The sequence below is a fragment of the Lentinus tigrinus genome (assembly GCF_003813185.1).
Source record: "Lentinus tigrinus ALCF2SS1-7 unplaced genomic scaffold L226scaffold_1, whole genome shotgun sequence".
NCBI lineage: Eukaryota > Fungi > Basidiomycota > Agaricomycetes > Polyporales > Polyporaceae > Lentinus > Lentinus tigrinus.
The window spans coordinates 1,022,833-1,044,628 of record NW_027137910.1 but is presented as its reverse complement, the minus strand read 5'-3'; the positions used below and the strand labels follow the sequence as shown (position 1 = coordinate 1,044,628).

Here is a 21,796-nt window from a genome sequence, read left to right as displayed (position 1 = left end):
TATGTCAGCACACGTGGGTCATGCCCCTTTGGGAGCATGTAGACGCTCAAAGTGGCAAGCGCTCGAGTGTGTCGCGCTGACGCGTCCCGAGGCTACAAGACGCGTGCGTACTCGAGAGAGGCGTGCCCACCTTCCCCTTCTCTGCTCGCCACCATGGGTGTTCCCTCACAATCCTCCGCCGCTGGCGTGCTCGCCCTGCTTTCAGACCCAGAGCCTGTTCTTAAGCAGTACGCCCTCAAGGCGTTGAACCAACTTGTGCCTCAGTTCTGGGCAGAGATCTCGGAGCACATTGCACTCATGTATGTCATCATGGTCGAACCACGAACGTTGTACTAACCCGTTCTACACTAGCGAATCTCTCTACGAGAGCGAGCAGCTTCCAAAGGAAGCGCACGACTCAGCCGCACTCCTTGCAAGCAAAGTCTACTATTACCTCGGTGACTATGAAGAAGCGCTGTCCTTCGCCCTTGGTGCGGGGAGCGCATTTGAGAACGACACCCGTGGTCCGGGTACAGAAGAGTATGTGGAGACCATAGTTTGTGAGTCTGTCTTGTCACACCAATCGTATGCATATGCTCATGAGAGCCATTCACAGCCAAGGCAATCGACCGCTATATCCAGAGCCGGATCACGGAGCAGACGGAGGGGAAGATCGATTCAAGGCTACAAGGCATCATTGAGGGCATTTTCCGACGATGCATAGCGGAGGGAGAGTACAAGCAGGTGCGCGCTGTTTGACCTTTACGTGTGAGGGAGCTACTCACACTTTTCAAAGGCAATCGGTATAGCACTCGAGTCCAGACGTCTCGACATCGTCAAGTCGATTTATGAACAGACTCGCGATACGACTCTCCTTTCATACGCGATGGAGGCCGTCCTTGATACCGCGTTCCCCCTTGCGTACCGCGATCAGGTCCTCAAGTTCCTTTTCCCTCTCTTCCCCGCCCCCACCGGCGACGCGAAGTCACCGCACGTCTACGCGCTCACGCGTATCCTCGTTACTCTCAATTCTCCAGAGATGACCGTCACCTTCCTGAACTCGCTCGTTCCTCGCCAGAAGCTCCTTGCGTACCAATTCGCGTTTGACCTTGTGGAGGGTGGCAGCCAGGACTTCCGGGAAGCTATCCGGAAGGACCTCCCTGAAGGAACTGAGGTTCGTATCCACACATTTCATGGGTGGCAGCGCACTGACTAGTGAAACAGGAGACCAAGCCCATTTACGACCAATTGCGGAAGATTCTCCTCGGTCAGGAATCAATCAAGTTGTACCTCGAGTTCCTCAAGCGCAACAACAAGGTTGACATGCTCATTCTCAAGAACACCAAGGATGTTTTGGAACCCCGCTCGTCCATCTACCACACCGCGCTCTCGCTTCAGAACGCGTTCATGCACGCGGGTACCACGTCCGACATCTTCCTACGCGAGAACCTGGAGTGGCTCGTCCTCGCGAACAACTGGTCCAAGTTTTCCGCTGCTGCTGCAATTGGTGTTATCCACAAGGGTCACTTCCAGGAGAGCATGAATATCCTTGGCCCCTACCTTCCCGCCCAGGCCCAGGAGAGCGCTACTGGGGCTAACGCCTACATGGAGGGTGGTGCATTGTACGCGATGGGCCTCGTAAACGCCGGTTGCGGTAGTGGGCAAGAGGTGGAGAACTATCTTCGCAACATGCTCCGCAACTCGATCAGTGAGGTCGTCCAGCACGGCGCGGCTCTGGGTCTCGGTGTTGCGGGTATGGGTGGAAAGAGCGCAGAGGCGTACGACGACTTGAAGCAGACCCTCTTCACCGACTCCGCCGTCGCTGGTGAGGCTGCTGGCTACGCAATGGGTCTCATCATGCTCGGCACGGCGGATGCGACCAGCGCTGAGGAGATGCTCACTTATGCACGGGAGACCCAGCACGAGAAGATCATTCGTGGTCTTGCCATCGGTCTTGCCCTCATCTTCTACGGCCGCCAAGAAGAGGCGGACGATATGGTCAAGCTGCTCATGGCGGAGAAAGTGCGTGTATATATATATTGGTACTTCCTGGGTAGCGTGCCTTGCTGACGCGATATATCGCAGGATCCTATCCTCCGCTATGGTGGTGTCTACACGCTCGCATTGGCGTACGCTGGCACTTCGAACAACTCGGCCATTCGTCAGCTCCTGCATGTAGCTGTGTCGGACACTTCGGATGACGTTCGCCGCGCTGCTGTGACGAGCCTGGCCTTCTTGCTCTTCAAGAACCCCGCACAGGTCCCTCGCATAGTTCAGTTGTTGTCGGAGAGTTACAACCCGCACGTCCGCTGCGGTGCCACCCTCGCCCTTGGTATTGCTTGTGCTGGAACTGGTCTCCAGGTACGCATACATCCAACAACCACCTTATTCATATTATTGACGGTGAACACAGGATGCCATTGATATCCTAGAGCCCATGACCCGGGACAGCGTCGACTTCGTTCGTCAAGGTGCCCTCATCTCCCTTGGTATGATTCTTGTGGAGCAGTCCGAAGCTTCTTCCCCATCCCTGGCATCGACCCGTGCACTGTACGCGAAGATTGTCTCCGACAAGCACGACGACCCTATGGCTCGCTTCGGTGCTGCGCTCGGCCAAGGTCTCATCGATGCAGGTGGCCGGAACGTTACGATCTCCCTGCAAAGCCGTGCCGGCAGCCGCAACACGAGTGCCATCGTCGGCATGGTCCTTTTCTGCCAGTTCTGGTACTGGTACCCGCTCGCACACTGCGCGTGTCTCGCGTTCGAGCCTACGGCTATCATCGGTCTTGACGAGAACCTCAAGGCACCGAAGTTCGAATTCGTCTCGAACGCAAAGCCCAGTCTGTTCGCTTACCCTGCTCCGACGAAGCCGCCAAAGAAGGAGACCGTCGCGAAGGTCACTACTGCTGTTCTCTCAACAACCGCGAAGGTCAAGGCTCGGGAGAAGAGGAAGGCTGCCGAGGCGGGAGAACCTGTGGCTGTAAGCGCACGTCTGTGTTTGCGTCATCAATGCAGTACTGACCACTATTCTAGGAGGACAAGAAGGACGGTGATGTCGAGATGAAGGGCGCCGAGGCGTCGTCATCACGTCATGGCGATGTCTCACCCATCGCAGGCTCATTGTCGAACCTGGCAGAGGGCACAGGCAAGGGCCGCAAGTCCGAGCCATCTTCAGAGAAGCTGTCGAACTTCTCCCGAGTAACCCCTGCTCAGCTCGCGTACATCACCTTCCCCGCCGATGGTCGCTACCAGCCTGTCCGTGTTTTGTCGACTCGGCCACCACCCACCAAGGCGTCGAAGTCGGCTGTGTCGGCGGCACTCGCAGCAGATCGCTCTGGAGGTGGGGGCGGCATCTTGATCATGGCGGACTTGCGTCCAGACGAGGAGGCCGACTACATTGAGTTCGAAACGCAGCCCGTTGCACCGCCTGCAGCAGCACCGGGAGCTGCGCAAAACCCGCCGGCGAGCACGCCTGGCCGTCACATTGCGCTGGACGAGACTGCGCCCGAGGCTGACCCCCCAGAATCGTTTGAGGTACGTCCATCGTAGCTGTGGGCTTGGAGCCGTTACTGATGATTTGCTTGTAGTATCCCTTCGGTAATGATACGTAGAGCAATGTTATGTACGCATACTTCGAGACTTATACAATTCTCTTGCACCTCTTGCGCTTCGACTGAACGACTTCTCATGACGCTTGCAGTTGCCTGGGAGAGCAGGTACGTGTGTCGTCATATGTCTTCCTACTGACACCTCCCTCGCGACATGTTGGCGGGACAGCCGGACCGGATCGAAAATAGCGCGGCTCGCCACCCATGTTCTCATGGTACTACGTCCTCTCCCTCGTCCCTCAAGGTACTCGTCCATCACCCATCGTCAACGAAATGCCTTCGGAGCGTGTTCGCGTGGCGATCCTCGACGACTACCAGAACGTCGCGTTCAAGTTTGCAGACTGGTCTGGTATCAAGGACCGGCTTGCCATCGATTCCTTCCCTAACACGACTGCTGATGAAGACGTCCTTGCCAAGCGGCTTGAACCGTACACGATTGTATGCGCGATGAGGGAGCGGACGAAGTTTAGGGCATCGCTGCTGGACCGTCTTCCTAACTTGCGGTTCATCGCTACAACTGGTCCATACAATGCCGGCATCGACGTCGCCTACGCAAAGACGAAGGGCATCGTTGTTTCCGGTACGGGTGGCAAGGGCAACTCGACGCTGGAGCACATATGGGCCTTGCTCCTGGCGACGGTGCGGTACATCGCCGTCGAGGATGCACGGGTCAAGGCCAGCGCCGTGCCTTGGCAGGTCACCATCCCCTTTGGGCTTGCAGGGAGGACACTTGGCTTGGTGGGAGTTGGTCGGCTGGGCGCGGCTACCGCAAAGGTTGGTAGAATGCCCCTCTCCTCAAGGGTCCTCCTGTTCTAATTACGTGCACAGATCGCGAAGGCCTTCGGGATGGAGGTCATAGGCTGGTCACCGAACCTCACCCCCGACCGCGCGGCGAGCGCAGGAGTGACGTACGTGTCCTCCAAGGAAGAGTTGTTCAAAACCAGCGATATCGTGTCCATTCATATGGTGCTGTCGGAGCGCACGTACCGTATGATTACGGCTGCCGATCTCGCACTCATGAAGCCTACGGCGTTCTTCATCAACACCTCTCGCGGTCCTCTCGTTGACGAACCTGCCTTGATCGATGTTTTGAAGGCGAAGCGTATCGCGGGTGCAGGGTTGGACGTCTTTGACGAGGAACCGCTACCGTTGGACCATCCGATCAGGAAGCTGGATAACGTTACCCTCAGTCCCCACACTGGCTATGTCAGCGACTCGAATTATGAGGTATGGTTCCGTCTTCAGGCCGTGGTGGCAATGATTGTTGTTGATTCGTGAAATCTTTCGCAGGCGTTCTGGGGCGACACCGTGGAGAACATCGCGGCGTTTCTGGATGGGCGCCCGACGCGCGTTATAGGGTAAAGGGCTGGTTGTGGCATGTAACAGAGGCTCTCGTTCAGTGATTTGTCTCATTGGCCAGTATCATGCATCGTGTAGGATATGCTATCGCTATCATCATTACTACAAAGCTTGTGTACGACTCAGAAAGAAAGACAATTCGCGGATATCCGAGTCAAAAGGTCGCGTGACTGTGACGGGGCACGCGCGGCGTCACGCTCTTTGTATGCGGCCTTGATTTGGGTGGCCTCTGCGCGTCGAGGTCTTCTTCCGCATAGCACATCTTTACCTCCTACATCCACCATCATGGACTCTCGTGTGGCAGCTCGCAGGGCAGGTATGTGTCGCCGCCGTCTCTGACGCGTCCTCACGCAGAATTCGCACGCGATCACGACTAAACCGTCCGCATCTAGAGTACAAGAGCAAGGGTGGCTTGAAGCAGGACGAGCTTCGGCGCCGTCGTGAGGAACAGCAGGTCGAGATTCGTCGACAAAAGCGAGAGGAAAACATCTCCAAGAGGCGTAACTTCCTCCCCAGTACTGGTCCCGACTCCGACGATGAGAGCGGTGTGGGTAGCTGGGAGTCTCCGGTGCGTCTTATCACTCAGAGGCTCATCATGTCGGCTTGCTCACTGTGGCGGGCAGCTCGCGGAGGACATGATCGCTGGTGTCTTCTCCGATGACCCCGATCGTCAGCTGGACGCGACCACCAAGTTCCGCAAACTCCTCTCAAAAGAAAAGAACCCCCCGATCGAGCGCGTTATTGAGTGCGGAGTCGTGCCGCGTTTTGTCGAGTTCTTGCGCGGTGACAATGCCATGCTTCAGGTATGTTCCAATAACGGTCGTCATCCGTAGCGTGTTTCTCAACGTCACCTTCAGTTCGAGGCTGCGTGGGCGTTGACCAACATCGCCTCCGGGACGGCCGAGCACACTCAGGTTGTCATCAACGCGCAGGCCGTTCCGGAGTTCATCAAGCTCCTCTCATCCCCTGTCCCCGACGTCCGCGAGCAGGCTGTCTGGGCCCTCGGCAACATCGCTGGAGATAGCCCGCAATGCCGCGATTATGTCCTTCAACAGGGTGCTCTCCGCCCCCTGTTGAACCTCCTTAGCGAGAACAACAAGCTCAGCATGCTCCGCAACGCCACTTGGACCCTGAGCAACTTCTGCCGAGGCAAGTCACCTCAGCCCGATTGGGATCTGGTAAGTCTATTGTCCATTCGTTGCGAGAGCTCGTAGTTGCTAAGTCAGTCAACCTCTAGATCTCGCCTGCCCTCCCCGTGTTGACCAAGCTTATCTACTCGCTCGACGATGAGATTCTTATTGATGCATGCTGGGCAATTTCGTATCTCTCTGATGGCTCGAACGACAAGATCCAAGCTGTCATCGAGTCTGGTGTCTGCAGGCGTCTCGTCGACCTCCTCATGCATCCCTCGACGTCCGTCCAGACGCCTGCCCTCCGGTCCGTTGGCAACATCGTCACTGGTGACGACCTCCAGACCCAGGTCGTCATCACCTCCGGTGCCCTCCCCGCTCTCCTTTCCCTTCTCTCCTCTCCGAAGGATGGTATCCGGAAGGAGGCTTGCTGGACCATCTCGAACATCACTGCTGGTTCGCCCCAGCAGATCCAGGCAGTCATTGACGCAAACATCATCCCTCCTCTGATCAACATCCTCCAGACTGCCGACTTCAAGACCAAGAAGGAGGCTTGCTGGGCCATCTCGAACGCTACATCGGGTGGTCTCCAGGAGCCCTCGCAGATCCGGTACCTCGTCTCGCAGGGTTGCATCAAGCCCCTGTGTGACTTGCTGCAGATGATGGACAACAAGATCATCCAGGTTGCTTTGGACGGTCTTGACAACATTCTCAAGGTCGGCGAGATGGACAAGCAGGCCCAGGGCCCGGGTGGTGTCAACCAATACGCGCTCTTCGTCGAGGAGGCTGGTGGCATGGTCACTATCCACAACCTGCAGCAGCACGACAACCTCGAGATCTACAAGAAGGCCTTCAACATCATGGACAAGTACTTCCCCGACGACGAGGAGGCCGAGCCTGCTGTCGATGCCACAGGGTCGTTCCAGGTATGTCTCAGCTTACACACTGTCAGGCATACATGGACTAATGACCCCTTCGCAGTTCAACCCCGAGGGAGCTGCGCCGCCACCTGGTGGTTTCAGCTTCGGGCAGTAAAGGGTGTATAGTTATGTAGCTCCAGTCATGACCATCGACCGTTTCTTTGTTTCTCTGGCCCACCATTCATCCCACATCGTGTATCCTGCAGCACCATACTGAATATCAATTGCGACGCTTCCCCTCTCCCAGTGTGGTCTTGTGTTGTCGTTTGGCTTGACTGGTTACGGGTTTCGTGCGCTGTCTTATATTCCCCATTGCCCATGAACGATTGAACCCTTACGTGTATATTCCCCTGATGATGACGAGCGTATGTATCATGTCTAGATATGAAGAGAAGTGTATATACATATTATGCAGTACCACGGTGGCACTTTTTGATACGTGACACCGAAAATCGAAGGTGTGCATGTGTCGGTCCGTTCTCCCCGCAGGTCCACCGCGCGTCAGTGGTCCGATTAGGCAGGTGATCAGTGGTTCACCGCAAACCAGCACGACATGGCTTCCCAAATCCTCCCTCTCGGTGAGATTCAACTCTGAACAATGCAGCATGTGAATCATGGCGCTGAGGAAACCCAGAATTGATTGATCGGTGCATTGGCTCGCGCATATGGGTCATCATGAAGAACGATAGAGAATTTACGGGCACCCTGCTCGGGTTCGATGATTTCGTCAGTAAGTAGTCGCGCCGTTCCGTGGTCTAACCTGGCTGACGTATTGTTTATGCTACTTAGACATGGTTCTTGAGGACGTCACGGAGTAGTAAGTATTCTGTCTCCGTGGATTGTGCATGGTACTCACGTGGCGACCGCAGCGAGACGACAGCACAAGGGCGTAAGAAGACGACGCTCAACCAGACATTGCTGAACGGCAACAACATCTGCATGGTATTTTATCATGAAATTAAGAGAGACCATAACTGACCAAGAACATTGCAGCTGATACCTGGTAGCTCTGGACCCGAGGACGTATGAGCCCAGTTTGTATGGCATGCGTCGACACGCTGTATACTTGTCATTACGCTTTGAGATGTGCTATCAAATGTTTTCTATCCCTTGAGATCCCTTATTTGGCTGCTTACTGCGATAATCTGTATGCGGAACAGTTCATGTCGGCATCGGGCACGCGCGGCAAATAGCGGACTGATATTGTCCATAAAATTACAGTCTCGGGCAGCAAATTACACATATCGAGCATTGAACAGGAACAGCGAAGCACGAAGGCTCGCGATAAGGTGCGTGTATGGACTATGAAGAAAGTCAACCGTTAACTCTGTATCGGAACCGTTAGCGGAGGTGCGACGGGGATAGGCACCAAAGTCGTACCGCTTAGGAGTGGGAGAACTGGAGCTTGTAGGGCTGGTCGCCGTATGCGACATTGCACTTGGCCGGCTCCAGGTAGCCCCCAACGCGGCCGCCAGACGAGCAGTCGTTGAGGATCGTCTGGAGGTACCCGCCACAGTTGACGCCGCTGTCGAGCTCGGCGCCGGGGTAGCCGCAGACGTCGATCTTGCAGGTCCCGACGGTGACCATGCTCGTGCAGTACGAGCCGACGTTGTTGTACTGGTGGCACTGGCCGCTGAGCTTCTTCAGCGCCGCGGCACAGTCGTCCTGGTTCGGGCTGCCGTCGGTCGTCTGGCAGACGGGCTTGGTTAGGTCGGGCGACGAGCAGGCTGCAACGACGGGTCAGCGAGCGTGCAGAGGCGAGTAGGGCGCAACGGACCCCTCTCAGCGAGCGATGCCCCTTGAACCGCGGAGGCGGCAAAGAAGATGGCGTAGAGAGCGAAGGTAGCGGGGAGCTTGAACATGGTGTGCAGTGGGATGAGAGTGTGGGCAGAGAGAAGTGGCGGTTGTGGGCTGAGTGAGTAGGAGGTGACTTCCTGCTGAGCTAGGGACCCTCTAGGCTGGTATTTATGCTGCTGAGAGTCCCGCAGAGAGTACCGTATGACGTCGCAAGGTTTGAGGCGGTCACAGCTATCGACAGGGTCGAGAGTCATACGCGCTCATGCGACCCCGTCGGCCGTTGTGGTTACTCCACCAAGTGAAACAGATTGATGGACTTGCGGACGTCGGAACTGGGGGTCCCCGCCAAGGTAGGCGACTCTTCACATTCGCCTACATGCCATATCCTGGACCTGGATGCCGCAATCTGTGATCCACTCGACGATCTGTACTTCCTCCTGGCTTGGTCCGGACGCCTGAGACTCCGCCCACTGGCATATATGTACGGGTGTCAGCGATATAGAGAGTTGTATGTCTTGACCTCCGTTATTTTGCGAGTGGTGCTACGCTGCACGCGCTCTGCCATAGTGGAGTTGTTTTGCCAATGTTTCCTTCCTCCAAGATCGCAGAACGTCATCTGAACAAGAGGCTATTCGTCTATTTATTCATTTTTGGTCTATCCAAGGGTCCTTGGCCGTCACTTCGGCTATCGTCTCCGAGCCTGTCAAAATGTGTAGAGGTCTCAACGCCTACGGGGGCGGAAGCACAGCAGCGAGGATTCAGACTCGCCGTAAGGTGGAGCGTGACCACAGCTTTCGCCAGGCCAACAATTGATGTGGACTCGCGTTCACGTAAATGCTAAGCAAGGCAATAGACTTGTGCTCCGCTCGCGGCGTCGCAGCTTTGACAAGCTTGATGATGTTGCACAGACATTGCGCGTTCCACAAAGCAGGGCACCGGCGTTACGGCTCGTCAGGAATGCAGAGTGTCGCATACGCAGCTGTGGTACTACCAGTCTGTGTGAATGATAACCGCAGTACATACTGTCCGGTACTTATTGGCGTGGGGACTGGCCTCAGGCTAGTGCTAGAACCTAAGAACATGCGGCGGTCTCGGTCTGGTCAGCATGCGTGCTGAACTTATTCACAGAACGTTGACGTATATGTAACAGCATAACGCAGGCTATACGGCTGCGACCCGCAGTGCAATCTAGCTACCGCTACTAGTACTTGTAGTACGTACTCAGAACATCAGAGTCGGTGAAGAGAGACTCAGAGTACCTGTCTCCACGTGATGTTTCCCACGCAGAAGCCCTCTTTTGACGTGGGCGCTTACACGGTGCATGGCGCGTCTGTGTCAGGTTGCGGCACATAGTCCCTCCTACCACTGTCCACCATGGCTGTCAGACTACGGATGGCCGTTCATGGCGTCCGCAACAGCCGTATCTTCCACATAGTTGCAGTAAATCAAAGACAGCGGCGAAATGCGAAGCCAATTGAGCTCCTCGGTGTCTACGACCCTCGTCTCAAGCCCGGCGAGAGCACGAAGACTATCCAATGGAGCGTGCAGCGGATACAGTACTGGCTTAACGTCGGTGCTACCCCCAGCAAGACGGTGACGAAGCTGCTGCATATGGTGCGTGTTCATACACTTCGGTTGCATTCTACCAGTAGCTCATGACGATCATAGGGTGGCATCCTCCCATCGCAGCGTACGGAGTCGGAAACCCTGTCTTTCCCCGCGTCACCATCATCAGAGGCCACCCCACAACCCTCTGCATAGCTCTTGGCCACATGACCGTTCGCACATATCCATACACTGCGCAGGAGGCACCCGACGTCACAAACGCACAAGCTCCAACCTGTCTGGTCCCCTAGATACAACGACACGCCGAGGTGGACGGAGGGTGCGAAGGCAAGGGGTGGGACAAGGATGTGGGTTATGGTGATGCGTTCTGTGTATCCGAGAGCAGGGCTGCAATATCAGTATGTCCTGCGATTTCTGCCAGTTCTTTCGCCGTGAACTCGTCCGGGTCCTGCGTCGAGAATGCGTGACCCGCTGCCCATCTCGAGAACGCTGGAACATACCTTGATTTCTGGGTTTGCACCTCGTTTGAGCAAGATGTCCACCACTTCGAGGTGGCCTCTGTCTGCTGCTAGGTGCAAAGGCGTGTATCCCTACATCTTTTAAGCTCTGACAGCTGCTTGACATTGAGTTTCTATACTTACATTTTCATCCCGCGCGTTCACGTCTGCGTCCGGTTGCCCATGGAAGTACGCCAACATCACAGAGACGTCTCCCGCAACAGCCAGGTTGCTGAGTGCACTTGAGCTCCCTTTATCGTCTTCCATAGTCATAGTGCTCGTGGTCCGACCCATTGCGCCGCCCTCTCGCTTGGGTTTCATGGACTCTCCTTCATCGTCCGACTTGTCCCATATGTCCTCTTCTCCTCCGTCCTCAGACTCCTTGGTTGTCGCTGGCTTAGGCTCTTCCGCCTTACCTTCGACCCACCCCAAGCTCCGTGCGATCTCCAAGTACCGCTTCTCCGCGTCGGAAGGGTCTTGGTACGTCTTCCCGGCAGTCTGCCATGCTTCCCACTTCGCCTTGCCCGTAAAGTCGAATATAGACGGCTTCGGGACGTTGGGTGTCGACGACACCGTCAGATACTTGAATATGGCGTACAGCTATCCTGAGCCCAAGCACCGAAGACAAAATGTCAGGCATAGATTCGGATGGATCGGATGGGGCTCCGAACCTCGAGCTTGGTCGCGTTCGACACGGAGCTCAGCGACGACGCCTTGGACAGGTATGAAGCGGCCTCTCTGAAAGACTCGGATGGATTATAGGTGGTGGACATCGTGGTATAGTACACAGACAGCAGTGTACGTTAGCATTAAGAGGAGTCCCCGCCGCGAGGTACATACAATGACCGTATCCTTAGTCTATTACGTAAGCAGACAGGACTGCAACGAGAAACCTCTATAAATCTGAGAGCACCCTACGCAAGGCCGGCGGCTTGCATTGCCTACGATACTGTTAGCGACACGCAGCCTCGGATACGCATCAGGCCGACGCACCTTGAGCATGTTGAGACCAATCTTTGCGGGGCTGTCGGTGACAAGAACGCCTGCCTTCTCCAGAGCGGCAACCTTGTCCGACGCAGCACCTGCAGATAAACGAGAACGTACGTGAGCATTCATTATACGGATTGAGCTCAATGTCCACTTACCCTTGCCACCGGAGATGATAGCACCGGCGTGACCCATACGCCGTCCGGGGGGAGCAGTGCGGCCGGCGATGAAGCCAACGACGGGCTTGGGGTTCGCGCGAGTCTTGTTGTACCGCTCGAGGTACTCGGCAGCCTCCTCCTCCATACCGCCGCCAATCTCGCCGATGATCACGATACCTTCCGTGCGGGGGTCATCGAGGAACAGTTTTACGACATCGACGTGCTTCGTGCCAGGGAAGGGGTCACCACCGATACCGACCACGAGCGACTGGCCGAGGCCAACACCAGTCGTCTGTGCGACGGCCTCGTACGTGAGCGTGCCGGAACGCGAGACGATACCTGGGATTCCGAAGCATGTCAACTGACCGCACGGAAATGGTGGCGGAAACCGCACTGACCGATACGGCCGGGTTTGTGGATGGCACCCGGCTGGATACCCATCTTGCAGCCATCGGGGTTGATGATACCGGGGCAGTTGGGACCAACAAGACGCGACTTGGACTGGCTCTTGAGTGCGTTCATGACCTGATCACGGACGGGGCGTCGCAACGGAGATCGCAGCGCTCGTAGTGCGGCTGAGTGCTCACCTTGACCTCGTCCTGTTGGGGAATGCCCTCCGTGATACAGACAATGAGACCAATCTCATTCTCAATCGCCTCGATAATCGCATCCGCCGCGGTGGGTGGTGGTACGTAGAGGACGGTCGCGTCGGGCTTCACTTCCCTCACAGCCTGGCGTGTTCGATTGGCGACGGAGGCTCGGAATAGTTTGACAGTGTACTCACCTCCTTCACGGTGCCAAAGACAGGAAGACCAAGATGCGTCTGCCCCGCCTTCTTGGGGGAGACACCACCGACCATGTTAGTGCCATATGCGAGCGCCTCTTTTACATGGAAAGTACCCTGTGATAGCGCGTCGGCATCGCGTGAGCAGCGAAGCACATCTGTAAGTGGTATAGAAACGCACAGTCTTTCCGGTGAGACCCTGACAGAGGACCTTGGTATCCCTGTGGATGAGGAGGTTGGGTATGGTGGCATCGTAATTACGGCGAGCCGCAGACTGGGAGAACGCCCGGCGCCCAGCTGATTCAAAGAATGGAGCGGGTCAACTAAACGCCACGAGGTGTAGAGACGGAGGGGCATCACCTGCGGACGAAAGAGACTGTCCAGCACGACGAAACATCGGAGTAGGGAAAGAAGAGAGTTGTGCTGGCTCGCCCGGACGCGCTCACCGCGTCTGCCAGCATCGCACTTCTTTTGGCACATCACGCACGTGCTCTCCCCCGTCTCCCCCGCAAGTGCGCCCGCACGGCTTGCCGGTCCTGCCGCCCGCGAAATCACGGTCCTACGCACAGCTCGCGCAGCAGCAATTGGACAGAGCTCGAGTTGTGTATCAATACAAGTTCATGTAATTGTACTCGGGGCGTATGTATAGGTACACTTCTTTGCTCACTTCACTATCCCTACTCGCGGCCATCCATCGGTCCCACACGTCTCCGCTCGCGTGCTTTCCGCGAGGCACGGCGGAGAGCTCTGAGCGCATATTTCACTTTGTCATAGTCTCGCGATTGCATGGCGCTGCAACATACATTAGCATCGCACGACGAGCAACAACGCTAGACGTACCTGTTGACGTCCGAGATGAATGTCGTCTTGACCGCATCCGTGACCATGGCAGGTGGAAGCTGCTGCACAGCGGGCGGCAACCACGCAAGCAGTTGCGTCGGCCAGAGCGAACTCAGCACGCGGAAGATAGTGACCACCATGGGCATGGACTCTTCTGGGAAGTCGCCGACGGTGCCGGAGAGCAGCAGCCCACTAAGCTCGGCGCCTTCTCGCTCAACGACAGGCCGGATCGCTGCGGCGTAGATTGGGAACTTCGGAGGCGGGGGCTGAACAGTGGGCTGGAGACATTCGTGGCTGAGGATGGTGCGGATCAAGTCAAGCGCTGCGAATACGATGTCAGAGTGCACGAGAGTGAGTGCAGCCATCGCCGCGCGGAAGGCAATGGCTAGGGCTGGCGAGGGGAAGAAGATATCAGGAGTGAAATCAATCATCTGGATGAGCATTTGCAGATAATCCTCCATGACTGTTCACTAGGTCAGTACTTATGTTGTCGGTCATTCTGAGGATACAAGACTTACCGTCCGGTATCATCTGCGGAGATTTCTGTTGGAGGATAGCGAATAGCTGACTCGAGGACCGCTCGTACACGTCCTTGAAGGCCGCTCGTATAGCCAGGTCTTCCTCGTTTCCGTAACGAGCAACAATCTTGCCCACCAACCACAGGTAACTTGAGAACCCGGTCGCCTCGAACGAGACACCCAATCTGGTCAGCACTGACGGGATGATTGGTAGTGTCGCCGAGCCGAAGAAGCCGAGTCCGAGGCGGAGAACGCGGGTGGTCCGCTCGCAGATGTGGTAGTCGGTCCCGTACTTCGCGACGAATGGATCAAATACAGCCCACGCCTCTTGATATGTGTTCTGGCAAGCTGTAGGAAGCTGTTCGCCGAACGACTGGATGACGCCCAACATCACCTCCAGGTTTTCAAGATCATCTGCAAGCTTGGTCAGGTAACGATGCGCAGGAACGGCCGAAGTATACTTACTTCCGATCAATACGAGCTCCTCCTTCGTCGCCGGCGTAGTCTTGATAGTCATCTGGTGGACCCGCCCAAGGATGTCTAGCGAGAAGGTGCGCAAAGACTGGGCAGCCTGCTCCATCGGCATCGCCGAAATGACATACGCGATCGCCTCATACACCTGCACCTTGTCTTCCTGAATGAGCTTGTTGCCCATGGTTGCTAGGAACGAATGCAGCTGCGGCAGGAACTCGACGAGGTGCTGGAAGGAAGAGCGACTCAGTAACTGAGCCGCACCAGGCGATGGAGGAGGTCTGCGCACCCGTTTGCAGTCCTGACACAGGTACTTGAGTGCTTGGCCCGCGGCCGCGTTCACCTCAGTATCGCTGTCTTCGAATCCTGCGGAGATGTACTGCAGTTGCGCGGGGATGTAATCCGGATGCTTGTTGATCCACTCGGAGTAGCGGGCGATGATGAGAAGCGCGGCGTAGCGGACGCGAGGGTGAAGCGGCAGCCGGGGAATCAAATCCATGATCTTCGGTACCACCTGGTCGTCGCTGGGGTCTACTTCTGCACCCATAGATCGCAACGCGAAGAGAGGCGCCTCGATCTCCTGCCACGAAATGTTAGGACCACGCGAGAGACCATTGGTGATCATCTCGTACGTAGCCATGAGGCACTTCTCGGCCCCAAGGACGAAGCAGCAGTCCTTCAGGGTGTCTCCCATGATGTGGCGGAAGCTCCGGAAGTTGTCCGCCTCTTGACCAGTCAGTGAAGACATGTCGTTCGGGAAGTGCAGATGACGGATAATGACAGCCATGAGTGCCTGGTACGCTTCCAGGAAGAGAGGCGGCACGGCAGACTTCTTCCCGATGCTCTGTGCCAAACGCATCCAGAAGTTGAACGTGACCGGGACAACGTCGAGATCGTGGTACGCGGCGCATTCTCCGATGGCCTCCACGATGGGGTAGAACGTGTCGGGATGGTGTAGCAGAAGACTGCGGTAGGCCTCTCCAGCTTCGGTGAATATGCGCGCAAAGCCCTTGATCCGCTCCGGGTCGTCGCTGTACTGCTGCAGCTTCGGCTTGAGCGCGATGACCTGCGGCACGATGACTTCAATGACCGGCATGTTGTCGTCGACCTCCTGCGTCTCGTGGATGATGTCGCAGACGGCACCGACGGCGGCATCGAAGAGATCTTCCGAGTCAAGGGCTTGGAACGCGAAGGCGAGTAATGGAGAGCTAAGCAGGCTCATTGGGGGAATCTCGCCTGCTATCAGCCAACTGCTGAGCGCATGGAAGACTTGGGTCTGAATAGCGAAGCTTGCACCTGATATTAATGCGTCAGCGTCAGCGTGTCACAAGTCAACGGGAAACACTGTTACGCACCCGGAGCCTGCAGATACATAGCCAATAACTCCGTCACCCGCGGCGCGTTCATCGTGAGCAATCTTGCAGATCTCTCCTTGTACTCTTCGTCCTACACATCCAAGCCCCTCCCTGAGTACCTAGCACATATAAGCACCGGAAAGGGCACAATGCACGTACCGTAATCGGGATCTTGCTATTTGTAGTCAACTCTTCAGGTAGCACGGTGAGGAATTGCAGCAGCGCGGGGACCGCCGCCGGGTTCGTTCCAAACGTATCAATCATCGTCCCCACCGGGTCCTCCCACGCAGGCAGCTGGATCGCGAGCGCAGAGATGGCGAGGCAAAGTTGCACCAAGATCGTCCGCGGGCCGGCATGGTACGTTTGCAGCGCAGTCAACAGGGTGTCCCGGAGCCCGAGTAGATCCGTACTGCTCATGTCGGCGAGGTCATACGTAACCTGAATGAACAGAAAACATAAGACGGTGGACGGGGAGGTCTACTGCGGTACGCGTCCAGAGTGTACTTGGGTACGCACCTTCGCCCGGAATGTCTGTGCGGCGAAAAGCTTCGCGGCCGTAGGAGCTTCTGGCGATAGTAGGAGCACATTGCACGTTGCCCAGGCTTCAGACTGGCAAGGGTTGGAAGCGGAGCGTCAGACGTCGCGGTCCTCCGGAAGCACCAAGGCGAAATGGGTAATTACTGAGTGCTGAAAGTCCTGCAGCCATGTGTTCGCCCGATCTAAGGCGGCTTTCTCAGGTGCTTGGCTGAAAACTTCGAGTGCGGAAAGGACTGCCTGCACATTGGCCATGATAGTTTAGAGAAAAGAGCAAAGTTGAGTAGCTGAATACAAGCCAAGGAGGATGTGCACGCCACAGTTAGATATTTGGCGATGTTGATTTGATAAAGGTGATCTATACAATCGGGCGTTTGTACTTGTGACGTTATATTCGCGCGCAATCCAGCTGACCCTTGAGAGTGGCAATAGGGTATGTCATAAGAGACTCATGGGGGCTCGCTACAGGTCCGAATATTTTGGTAGGGAGCGAACAGACCGTGCTACGGACCAGGGTGATCAGACAAAGTGGTATCCAGGAGTAAGGAGTGTGGGCGAGTGCCGCAGACGGCACCACGAGCGGATTAGAAACAACAAACGCATCATAGAAACCGGAGATGTACGGTATGCAGTGCAAATGGGGAGAGAATAGGAAGTACTAAGTACGGCAACACCGAGACAGCAAGCGAATCCAAATATGCGACAAGATATACCACAACGAACCCTTATCCGCGGAGGAAGTTCTTCTTCCTGCCAGTCTGTGGAAGACACTAGGTGTGAGCGAGTGAAGCGGTCGAGGTGGGCGTCGGGACTTACGCTCTGCTTCTCGGGCGTTAGCGGGCGACCGCTCTCGATGCGCCTCTTCTTGTCCTCGAGGTCGAGACGTTGCTTCTCGAGAGCCTCCTTCATCTCACGATGACGGGCGTAAAGCTCCTCCTCCGACTGCTTAAGCTTAGCCTCCTTCTCCTGCACCTTCTGCTGGAAGACCATCTTCATCTCCGCCTCCATCTTGGCGAGCTTAGCCTCGTGCATGATGCGCTCCTCCTGGATACGAATAGCAGGACTACGCAATAATCAGCGTCATAGTTCTCAACCAAGCAATGGCAGCAATGGCTTACTTGATCTCCTTGAATACGGTCGAGTCCTGGACGACACCCATGCTGAGCAGCTTCTCCGTCCGCCAATCCTCGTACAGGACATCGTTGGTGTACTCGCGGAGCTCCTCCATGTACGTCCTGACAAGCATCTGGCGGAGCTTGACAAAGTCACAGTGGTCCTCGTTGTCGACCTCGACGACACCCCAGGGGTACGCACGCCCACGGACTTCACGGCCGTCAGGGGTCTTGACAAGCTTGTCAGAGCCAACGACAGCGAAGGGGATCTTGCTGGCGATCTCCTGAGCCTCCGCAATGGCCTCCTCATCCTCGTTCTCGTATGTAGGTGCCTCGAAGATGTGAATCTTGTGGTACGCAATATCTGCCAGCACCTGATGGATACGGGGCGTGAGCATATGGAAGTTCCGGAAGCACTGTTGGTTGCGACATACCCGAGCCTTGAACTCGGCAACCTCCTCATCCGTGAGGGTGTCCGCCTTGGCGATGATGGGAATCAGGTTCACTTTAGTGTGCAATTGACGCATGAACTCAATGTCAATCGGCTTGAGACTGTCGGTGATTGGAAGAATCAGCACCGAACGAATGGCGCTTAACGGGGAAGACACTCACGAGTGACCTGTGGGCTGAATGAAGTACAGACAGGCGTGGACGCGGTTGTCGACGATCTTTTGCCTGTTGACCCTGTTCTCCTGCTCGAGATACGAGTCGAAACGCGCCTCAATGTTCTCCACGATGGGCTTCCAGCTGCGAAAGGAGCGGTGAGCGCGGGCAACATGCGTAGCGCAAATTCGACGTACCACTCATCGTTGTTAACAAAATCGCCGAATCCAGGCGTGTCAACGACAGTCAGGCGAAGGCGAACACCGTTCTCCTCGATATCTGCGCGGTAGTCGTGAGGCAGACGCGCTAGTGTCGGCTAGAGGATGAATTACTCACCAGCACTGATACTCTCAATGGCGACTGTCGAGGGACGCTCCGCGCTGGGGGGAAGAGGCTCCTTGGGCGGGTAGAGCGTGGTGTTGAAGAGGGTGTTGATGAGTGTCGACTTTCCGAGGCCAGACTCGCCTGGAGACGCGAGTTCGTTCAGAACGCGCGGTACGTGTAACGAGTTGCTACGTACCAACGACCATGGCGGTGAACTGGAAGCCCTTGCGGACGCTCTTCCTGTGGACCTGGTTGGGGAGGTTGGCGAAACCAACGAAGCCCATGAGCTTTTTCCGGATGATGGGGGAGAGGGCGGGCTGGTCGGGGGCAGGCTGTTGCTGCTGCTGCTGCTGGAGCGAGGGCGACGAGCCGTTGGTCCTGGGGGAGAGGGACGCGTCGCCGTTGGTTGAGCCGTAGTCGGACATGGCTGGTGGGTCGATAACGAGCGGAAGAGAGGGCGAGAGAGGAAGAGGGAGGGGGGACGACGAGGAGCCGTGCGCTACCTGGATGGCCGCGAGGAATGGAACGGGGGGAAGAACTGAAGGGGGACGCGGGCGCTGTGCTTGTTTGGTGCTGCTTGAATTTGTGGCGGCGCCCAATACGAGGTCGGGCCTGGGGACTACAAGCTGGAGAGGACGGCAGAGTCGGATTATTAGAGCTCGTTCGCGAGCCCTGGCGACGGTTTACGTGGCGGACGCTTACCCAGTGCAGCGGGGTGTGGCCCCGGATGGTGGGCGACTTGCTGTGTGCAGACATCCTACCAGCTCCGACCCGCGCTCTTCTCCCGTTTCATATGCTGCCGAGCCTTCTGCACACGCTTCAGTCGTGCGGCGGCGTTAAAGGGCACCCTTCTGCCCCTTCCAGTCACCTGCACCACTGTTCCCAGCCAGAATCTGGACCGTATGGACGTCGGAGGCGGCGGAGAGTGAGAGCGCGACCAGCCATGTCGGCACCCAGAATTCGGCTTTCTAACGGCGCTGATCCCCGCTTGAGAGTCAGCTCTTCCGCATTCAGCAATCATACATCTTATGTAGGGTTAACACAACGCAACCGATATCCGCGCACGAGAAACACGACAGCACACTCGAGGAATCCCAATACAACCAGCGTGCAAGTAGCTAGATCTAACGCCTGTAGGCAGCATGCGATCAGACCCATCAACGATGAATAGCAGGGAAGGGAACTGCTCACTCTGGCATAGAAGCTCCAGGCAGGGCACCATCACTCCCGGGAGTGGTACCCAGTCTAGGTTGGCACACCATTACCGTCCACGGGATGCCGCGGCGACCGCCTCGCACCAACGCTGGACCAAGGCGCATCATTAATGACCACTTGACATGGAACGGCGGCAACTATTAGTACTCACCTGGATCTCCAGGCGCCTCTCCATCGTGAACTCGGGTCCATTGACATTGCATGCACGCTCCCGCTCTTGGCCCGTGCGGACAACTGTTCGGCCCTGAGGCACCCGAGGAGCGAAGATGTCCATCCCCCGTGCATAACAAGTGCCCTTTTGCTCAATGCTCCGAGTGGCGGTAGTGCTGCGCCCCAGTGACGCTCCTTGCAGAAGCTTGCCCAGCATGCTAGAGTCGGTGCGAGAGGGAGACGGGGGCGTCATCGTATGAAGAGCGAAGTGGTAGACGAAAACAAGCGAAATAACCTGGGCCGAGACGTGGTTACCGGCAAGAATGCAGGGGTGCCGGGCAATCGAGGGTACTCCCTATATAGTGGTCAGCCTGTGAGCCACCGGTGCCGCCTGGGTTGCTGCATACAATTAGATCTCCGACGGGGCGTGCCACGTACCAAAAGCTCTTTGTCCCGTCGCTTGGGCCAAAGCCGTGACATGAGCAGATCCATGTCATGGCGACACGGCATATGTGACGGTCGCGGAGTCAAAGCGACATTCGAGAGTTCACCTGGAGCCGACAATGGCTAGCTTGGGGTCTCGGTCCCGAGGCAATGGGCTGTTCCGTACGTACATGATACATTGAGCATTGTCTCCGAGCTACTAGCCTTGCGATGTCACCGCAGGGTCAACCAAACGCAATTGGAACACTTCAACGGGTCTATGAGAACGACAATCTACAACCACCAAGCAAGCACCAACCACTCACCATCATTCCTCGCATAATGCCCAGTCGTATCCAAATCAAACTTGCCCCTGTACCAATCATCCATATCCAGGTCCGCAGTGATAATGCCCTCCTCCCCAAGCAATGGGCCCGCAAGTACCTTGCCCAGAGGGCTGATTATAACGCTCCCGCCAGCAATCATGACGTTGTTCGGGTCCCGTGCCTCGCTGTTCGCGACGGCGTGGTCGGGCGGGTAGTCTTTCTCCTGTGCGAATTGGCAAGCTGAGAGGACGAAGCACCGGCCTTCGAGCGCAATGTGCGTCATGGTGTTTTGCCACAGAGGGCGCGCGTCGACTGTAGGTGCGCAGTAGATCTGGGTTCCTTGTGAGTAGTACCATGTCCGCACTGCGGAAATCGTAGCGTGGTGAGCTTTGCCGCATCTCCTAAAGCATAAATAGAAGACGAACGCAGGGGCATGTAGTTCTCCCTGAGAGTGTCATTTATCAGCCACCATGATTCAGGAGACGTACACATACAACTTACCAACAGATAGTGGCAGACAGCTTCGCGTCCACGGTTCCCTGACCAGCCGGACTCTCGAACGTCTTGCTGACGACCGGGAGGGTCGTCCCATTTCCCTGGCCCCAGATCGTGCGCTCCATCGCAGTAGGTACGAGCTTCCGGTGCTTCGCCAGATACCCCCTTTCGGGGTCGACAAAGACAGCGGTGCAGTACAGGGTGCCGTTATCGCGCTCGATGACCCCAACGACGAGGAAGACATTCGTCTCCTTGCTGATCTGCTCGATCCGCGCTATGGCAGGCGAAGGGATCTCGATCGCCGCCTTTGCGTAGCGCACGAACTCGTCCCGGCCCTCTGGGCGACGATCCCCCACGACCATCCCGAAGGTGGACATCTTCGGATAACCGCCGATGCTGCATATCGGTCAGCGTCTGGAATTCAGTACAGATTGGCCTATAGACACTCACAAAGCCTCAGGGAATACAGCGAGTTGTGCGCCATCCCGCTCCTTGGCGAGGCGCGTGAGCCTCTCGAGCTTGTCCAAGGTCTCCGTGAGAGAGTACGCTGCCGTAGCGGCCTGGACTACCGAAGCCCTAATGATGTTAGCCATCGCTCTGCAAGATGACGGTGAGATGGGCGCGGTACTAGTATCGAGTCAACAA

The 21,796-nt window shown here is 56.5% G+C and overlaps 12 protein-coding genes across 12 annotated transcripts; 5 read left to right on the top strand and 7 right to left on the bottom strand.

The window, feature by feature from the left end:
* Positions 1-153: 153 nt before the first annotated feature.
* L226DRAFT_541526 (uncharacterized protein) lies at positions 154-4,949 on the top strand (the record flags this gene model as incomplete). The annotated part of the gene is made up of 11 exons (XM_067682065.1): positions 154-299; positions 352-539; positions 596-723; positions 776-1,153; positions 1,204-2,001; positions 2,065-2,340; positions 2,393-2,959; positions 3,013-3,513; positions 3,945-4,361; positions 4,416-4,814; positions 4,878-4,949. The coding sequence occupies 11 exons, from the start codon at positions 154-156 to the stop codon at positions 4,947-4,949; spliced, it is 3,870 nt and encodes a 1,289-aa protein (XP_067542497.1).
* A 282-nt stretch (positions 4,950-5,231) lies between these two features.
* On the top strand, positions 5,232-7,111 carry L226DRAFT_564568 (importin alpha protein; the record flags this gene model as incomplete). Its single annotated transcript, XM_067683659.1, has 6 exons — positions 5,232-5,262; positions 5,339-5,514; positions 5,570-5,749; positions 5,804-6,124; positions 6,184-7,002; positions 7,058-7,111. 6 exons carry the CDS (start codon positions 5,232-5,234, stop codon positions 7,109-7,111), a joined length of 1,581 nt encoding a protein of 526 aa, XP_067542496.1.
* Positions 7,112-7,671: 560 nt separating this feature from the next.
* Positions 7,672-8,177, top strand: L226DRAFT_607145 (uncharacterized protein; the record flags this gene model as incomplete). The annotated part of the gene is made up of 4 exons (XM_067685749.1): positions 7,672-7,726; positions 7,786-7,813; positions 7,866-7,938; positions 7,990-8,177. The coding sequence occupies 4 exons, from the start codon at positions 7,672-7,674 to the stop codon at positions 8,023-8,025; spliced, it is 192 nt and encodes a 63-aa protein (XP_067542495.1). The 3' UTR covers positions 8,026-8,177.
* Positions 8,178-8,379: 202 nt separating this feature from the next.
* L226DRAFT_607144 (uncharacterized protein) lies at positions 8,380-8,874 on the bottom strand (the record flags this gene model as incomplete). Its single annotated transcript, XM_067685748.1, has 2 exons — positions 8,774-8,874; positions 8,380-8,723 (listed from the first exon to the last, which is right to left on the bottom strand). The coding sequence occupies exons 1-2, from the start codon at positions 8,856-8,858 to the stop codon at positions 8,380-8,382; spliced, it is 429 nt and encodes a 142-aa protein (XP_067542494.1). The 5' UTR covers positions 8,859-8,874.
* Positions 8,875-10,167: 1,293 nt separating this feature from the next.
* L226DRAFT_497118 (ribosomal protein S16) lies at positions 10,168-10,800 on the top strand (the record flags this gene model as incomplete). The annotated part of the gene is made up of 2 exons (XM_067677596.1): positions 10,168-10,407; positions 10,462-10,800. 2 exons carry the CDS (start codon positions 10,168-10,170, stop codon positions 10,552-10,554), a joined length of 333 nt encoding a protein of 110 aa, XP_067542493.1. The 3' UTR covers positions 10,555-10,800.
* L226DRAFT_528146 (ankyrin) lies at positions 10,410-11,640 on the bottom strand. The gene is made up of 4 exons (XM_067679276.1): positions 11,528-11,640; positions 11,001-11,456; positions 10,860-10,949; positions 10,410-10,807 (listed from the first exon to the last, which is right to left on the bottom strand). The coding sequence occupies exons 1-4, from the start codon at positions 11,627-11,629 to the stop codon at positions 10,712-10,714; spliced, it is 744 nt and encodes a 247-aa protein (XP_067542492.1). The 5' UTR covers positions 11,630-11,640; the 3' UTR covers positions 10,410-10,711.
* A 130-nt stretch (positions 11,641-11,770) lies between these two features.
* L226DRAFT_450570 (succinate-CoA ligase) lies at positions 11,771-13,182 on the bottom strand (the record flags this gene model as incomplete). Its single annotated transcript, XM_067674957.1, has 8 exons — positions 11,771-11,797; positions 11,850-11,938; positions 12,002-12,340; positions 12,400-12,526; positions 12,589-12,732; positions 12,786-12,902; positions 12,967-13,082; positions 13,146-13,182. 8 exons carry the CDS (start codon positions 13,180-13,182, stop codon positions 11,771-11,773), a joined length of 996 nt encoding a protein of 331 aa, XP_067542491.1.
* A 155-nt stretch (positions 13,183-13,337) lies between these two features.
* L226DRAFT_607140 (ARM repeat-containing protein) lies at positions 13,338-16,818 on the bottom strand. Its single transcript, XM_067685747.1, has 8 exons — positions 16,651-16,818; positions 16,486-16,578; positions 16,129-16,407; positions 15,970-16,060; positions 14,609-15,910; positions 14,144-14,557; positions 13,626-14,088; positions 13,338-13,577 (listed from the first exon to the last, which is right to left on the bottom strand). The coding sequence occupies exons 1-8, from the start codon at positions 16,756-16,758 to the stop codon at positions 13,463-13,465; spliced, it is 2,865 nt and encodes a 954-aa protein (XP_067542490.1). The 5' UTR covers positions 16,759-16,818; the 3' UTR covers positions 13,338-13,462.
* Positions 16,819-17,228: 410 nt separating this feature from the next.
* On the bottom strand, positions 17,229-18,967 carry L226DRAFT_450670 (septin AspB; the record flags this gene model as incomplete). Its single annotated transcript, XM_067674962.1, has 8 exons — positions 17,229-17,261; positions 17,320-17,566; positions 17,622-17,989; positions 18,050-18,167; positions 18,228-18,362; positions 18,416-18,497; positions 18,555-18,683; positions 18,739-18,967. 8 exons carry the CDS (start codon positions 18,965-18,967, stop codon positions 17,229-17,231), a joined length of 1,341 nt encoding a protein of 446 aa, XP_067542489.1.
* L226DRAFT_11243 (uncharacterized protein) lies at positions 18,894-19,884 on the top strand. The gene has a single exon (XM_067672143.1). It carries the CDS (start codon positions 19,063-19,065, stop codon positions 19,711-19,713), a length of 651 nt encoding a protein of 216 aa, XP_067542488.1. The 5' UTR covers positions 18,894-19,062; the 3' UTR covers positions 19,714-19,884.
* On the bottom strand, positions 19,521-20,508 carry L226DRAFT_11360 (uncharacterized protein). The gene is made up of 4 exons (XM_067672153.1): positions 20,315-20,508; positions 19,909-20,262; positions 19,734-19,845; positions 19,521-19,673 (listed from the first exon to the last, which is right to left on the bottom strand). The coding sequence occupies exons 1-3, from the start codon at positions 20,402-20,404 to the stop codon at positions 19,804-19,806; spliced, it is 486 nt and encodes a 161-aa protein (XP_067542487.1). The 5' UTR covers positions 20,405-20,508; the 3' UTR covers positions 19,521-19,673; positions 19,734-19,803.
* A 42-nt stretch (positions 20,509-20,550) lies between these two features.
* On the bottom strand, positions 20,551-21,744 carry L226DRAFT_564559 (carbon-nitrogen hydrolase; the record flags this gene model as incomplete). The annotated part of the gene is made up of 5 exons (XM_067683658.1): positions 20,551-20,597; positions 20,657-21,019; positions 21,082-21,101; positions 21,158-21,547; positions 21,602-21,744. The coding sequence occupies 5 exons, from the start codon at positions 21,742-21,744 to the stop codon at positions 20,551-20,553; spliced, it is 963 nt and encodes a 320-aa protein (XP_067542486.1).
* Between the last annotated feature and the right edge of the window lie 52 nt (positions 21,745-21,796).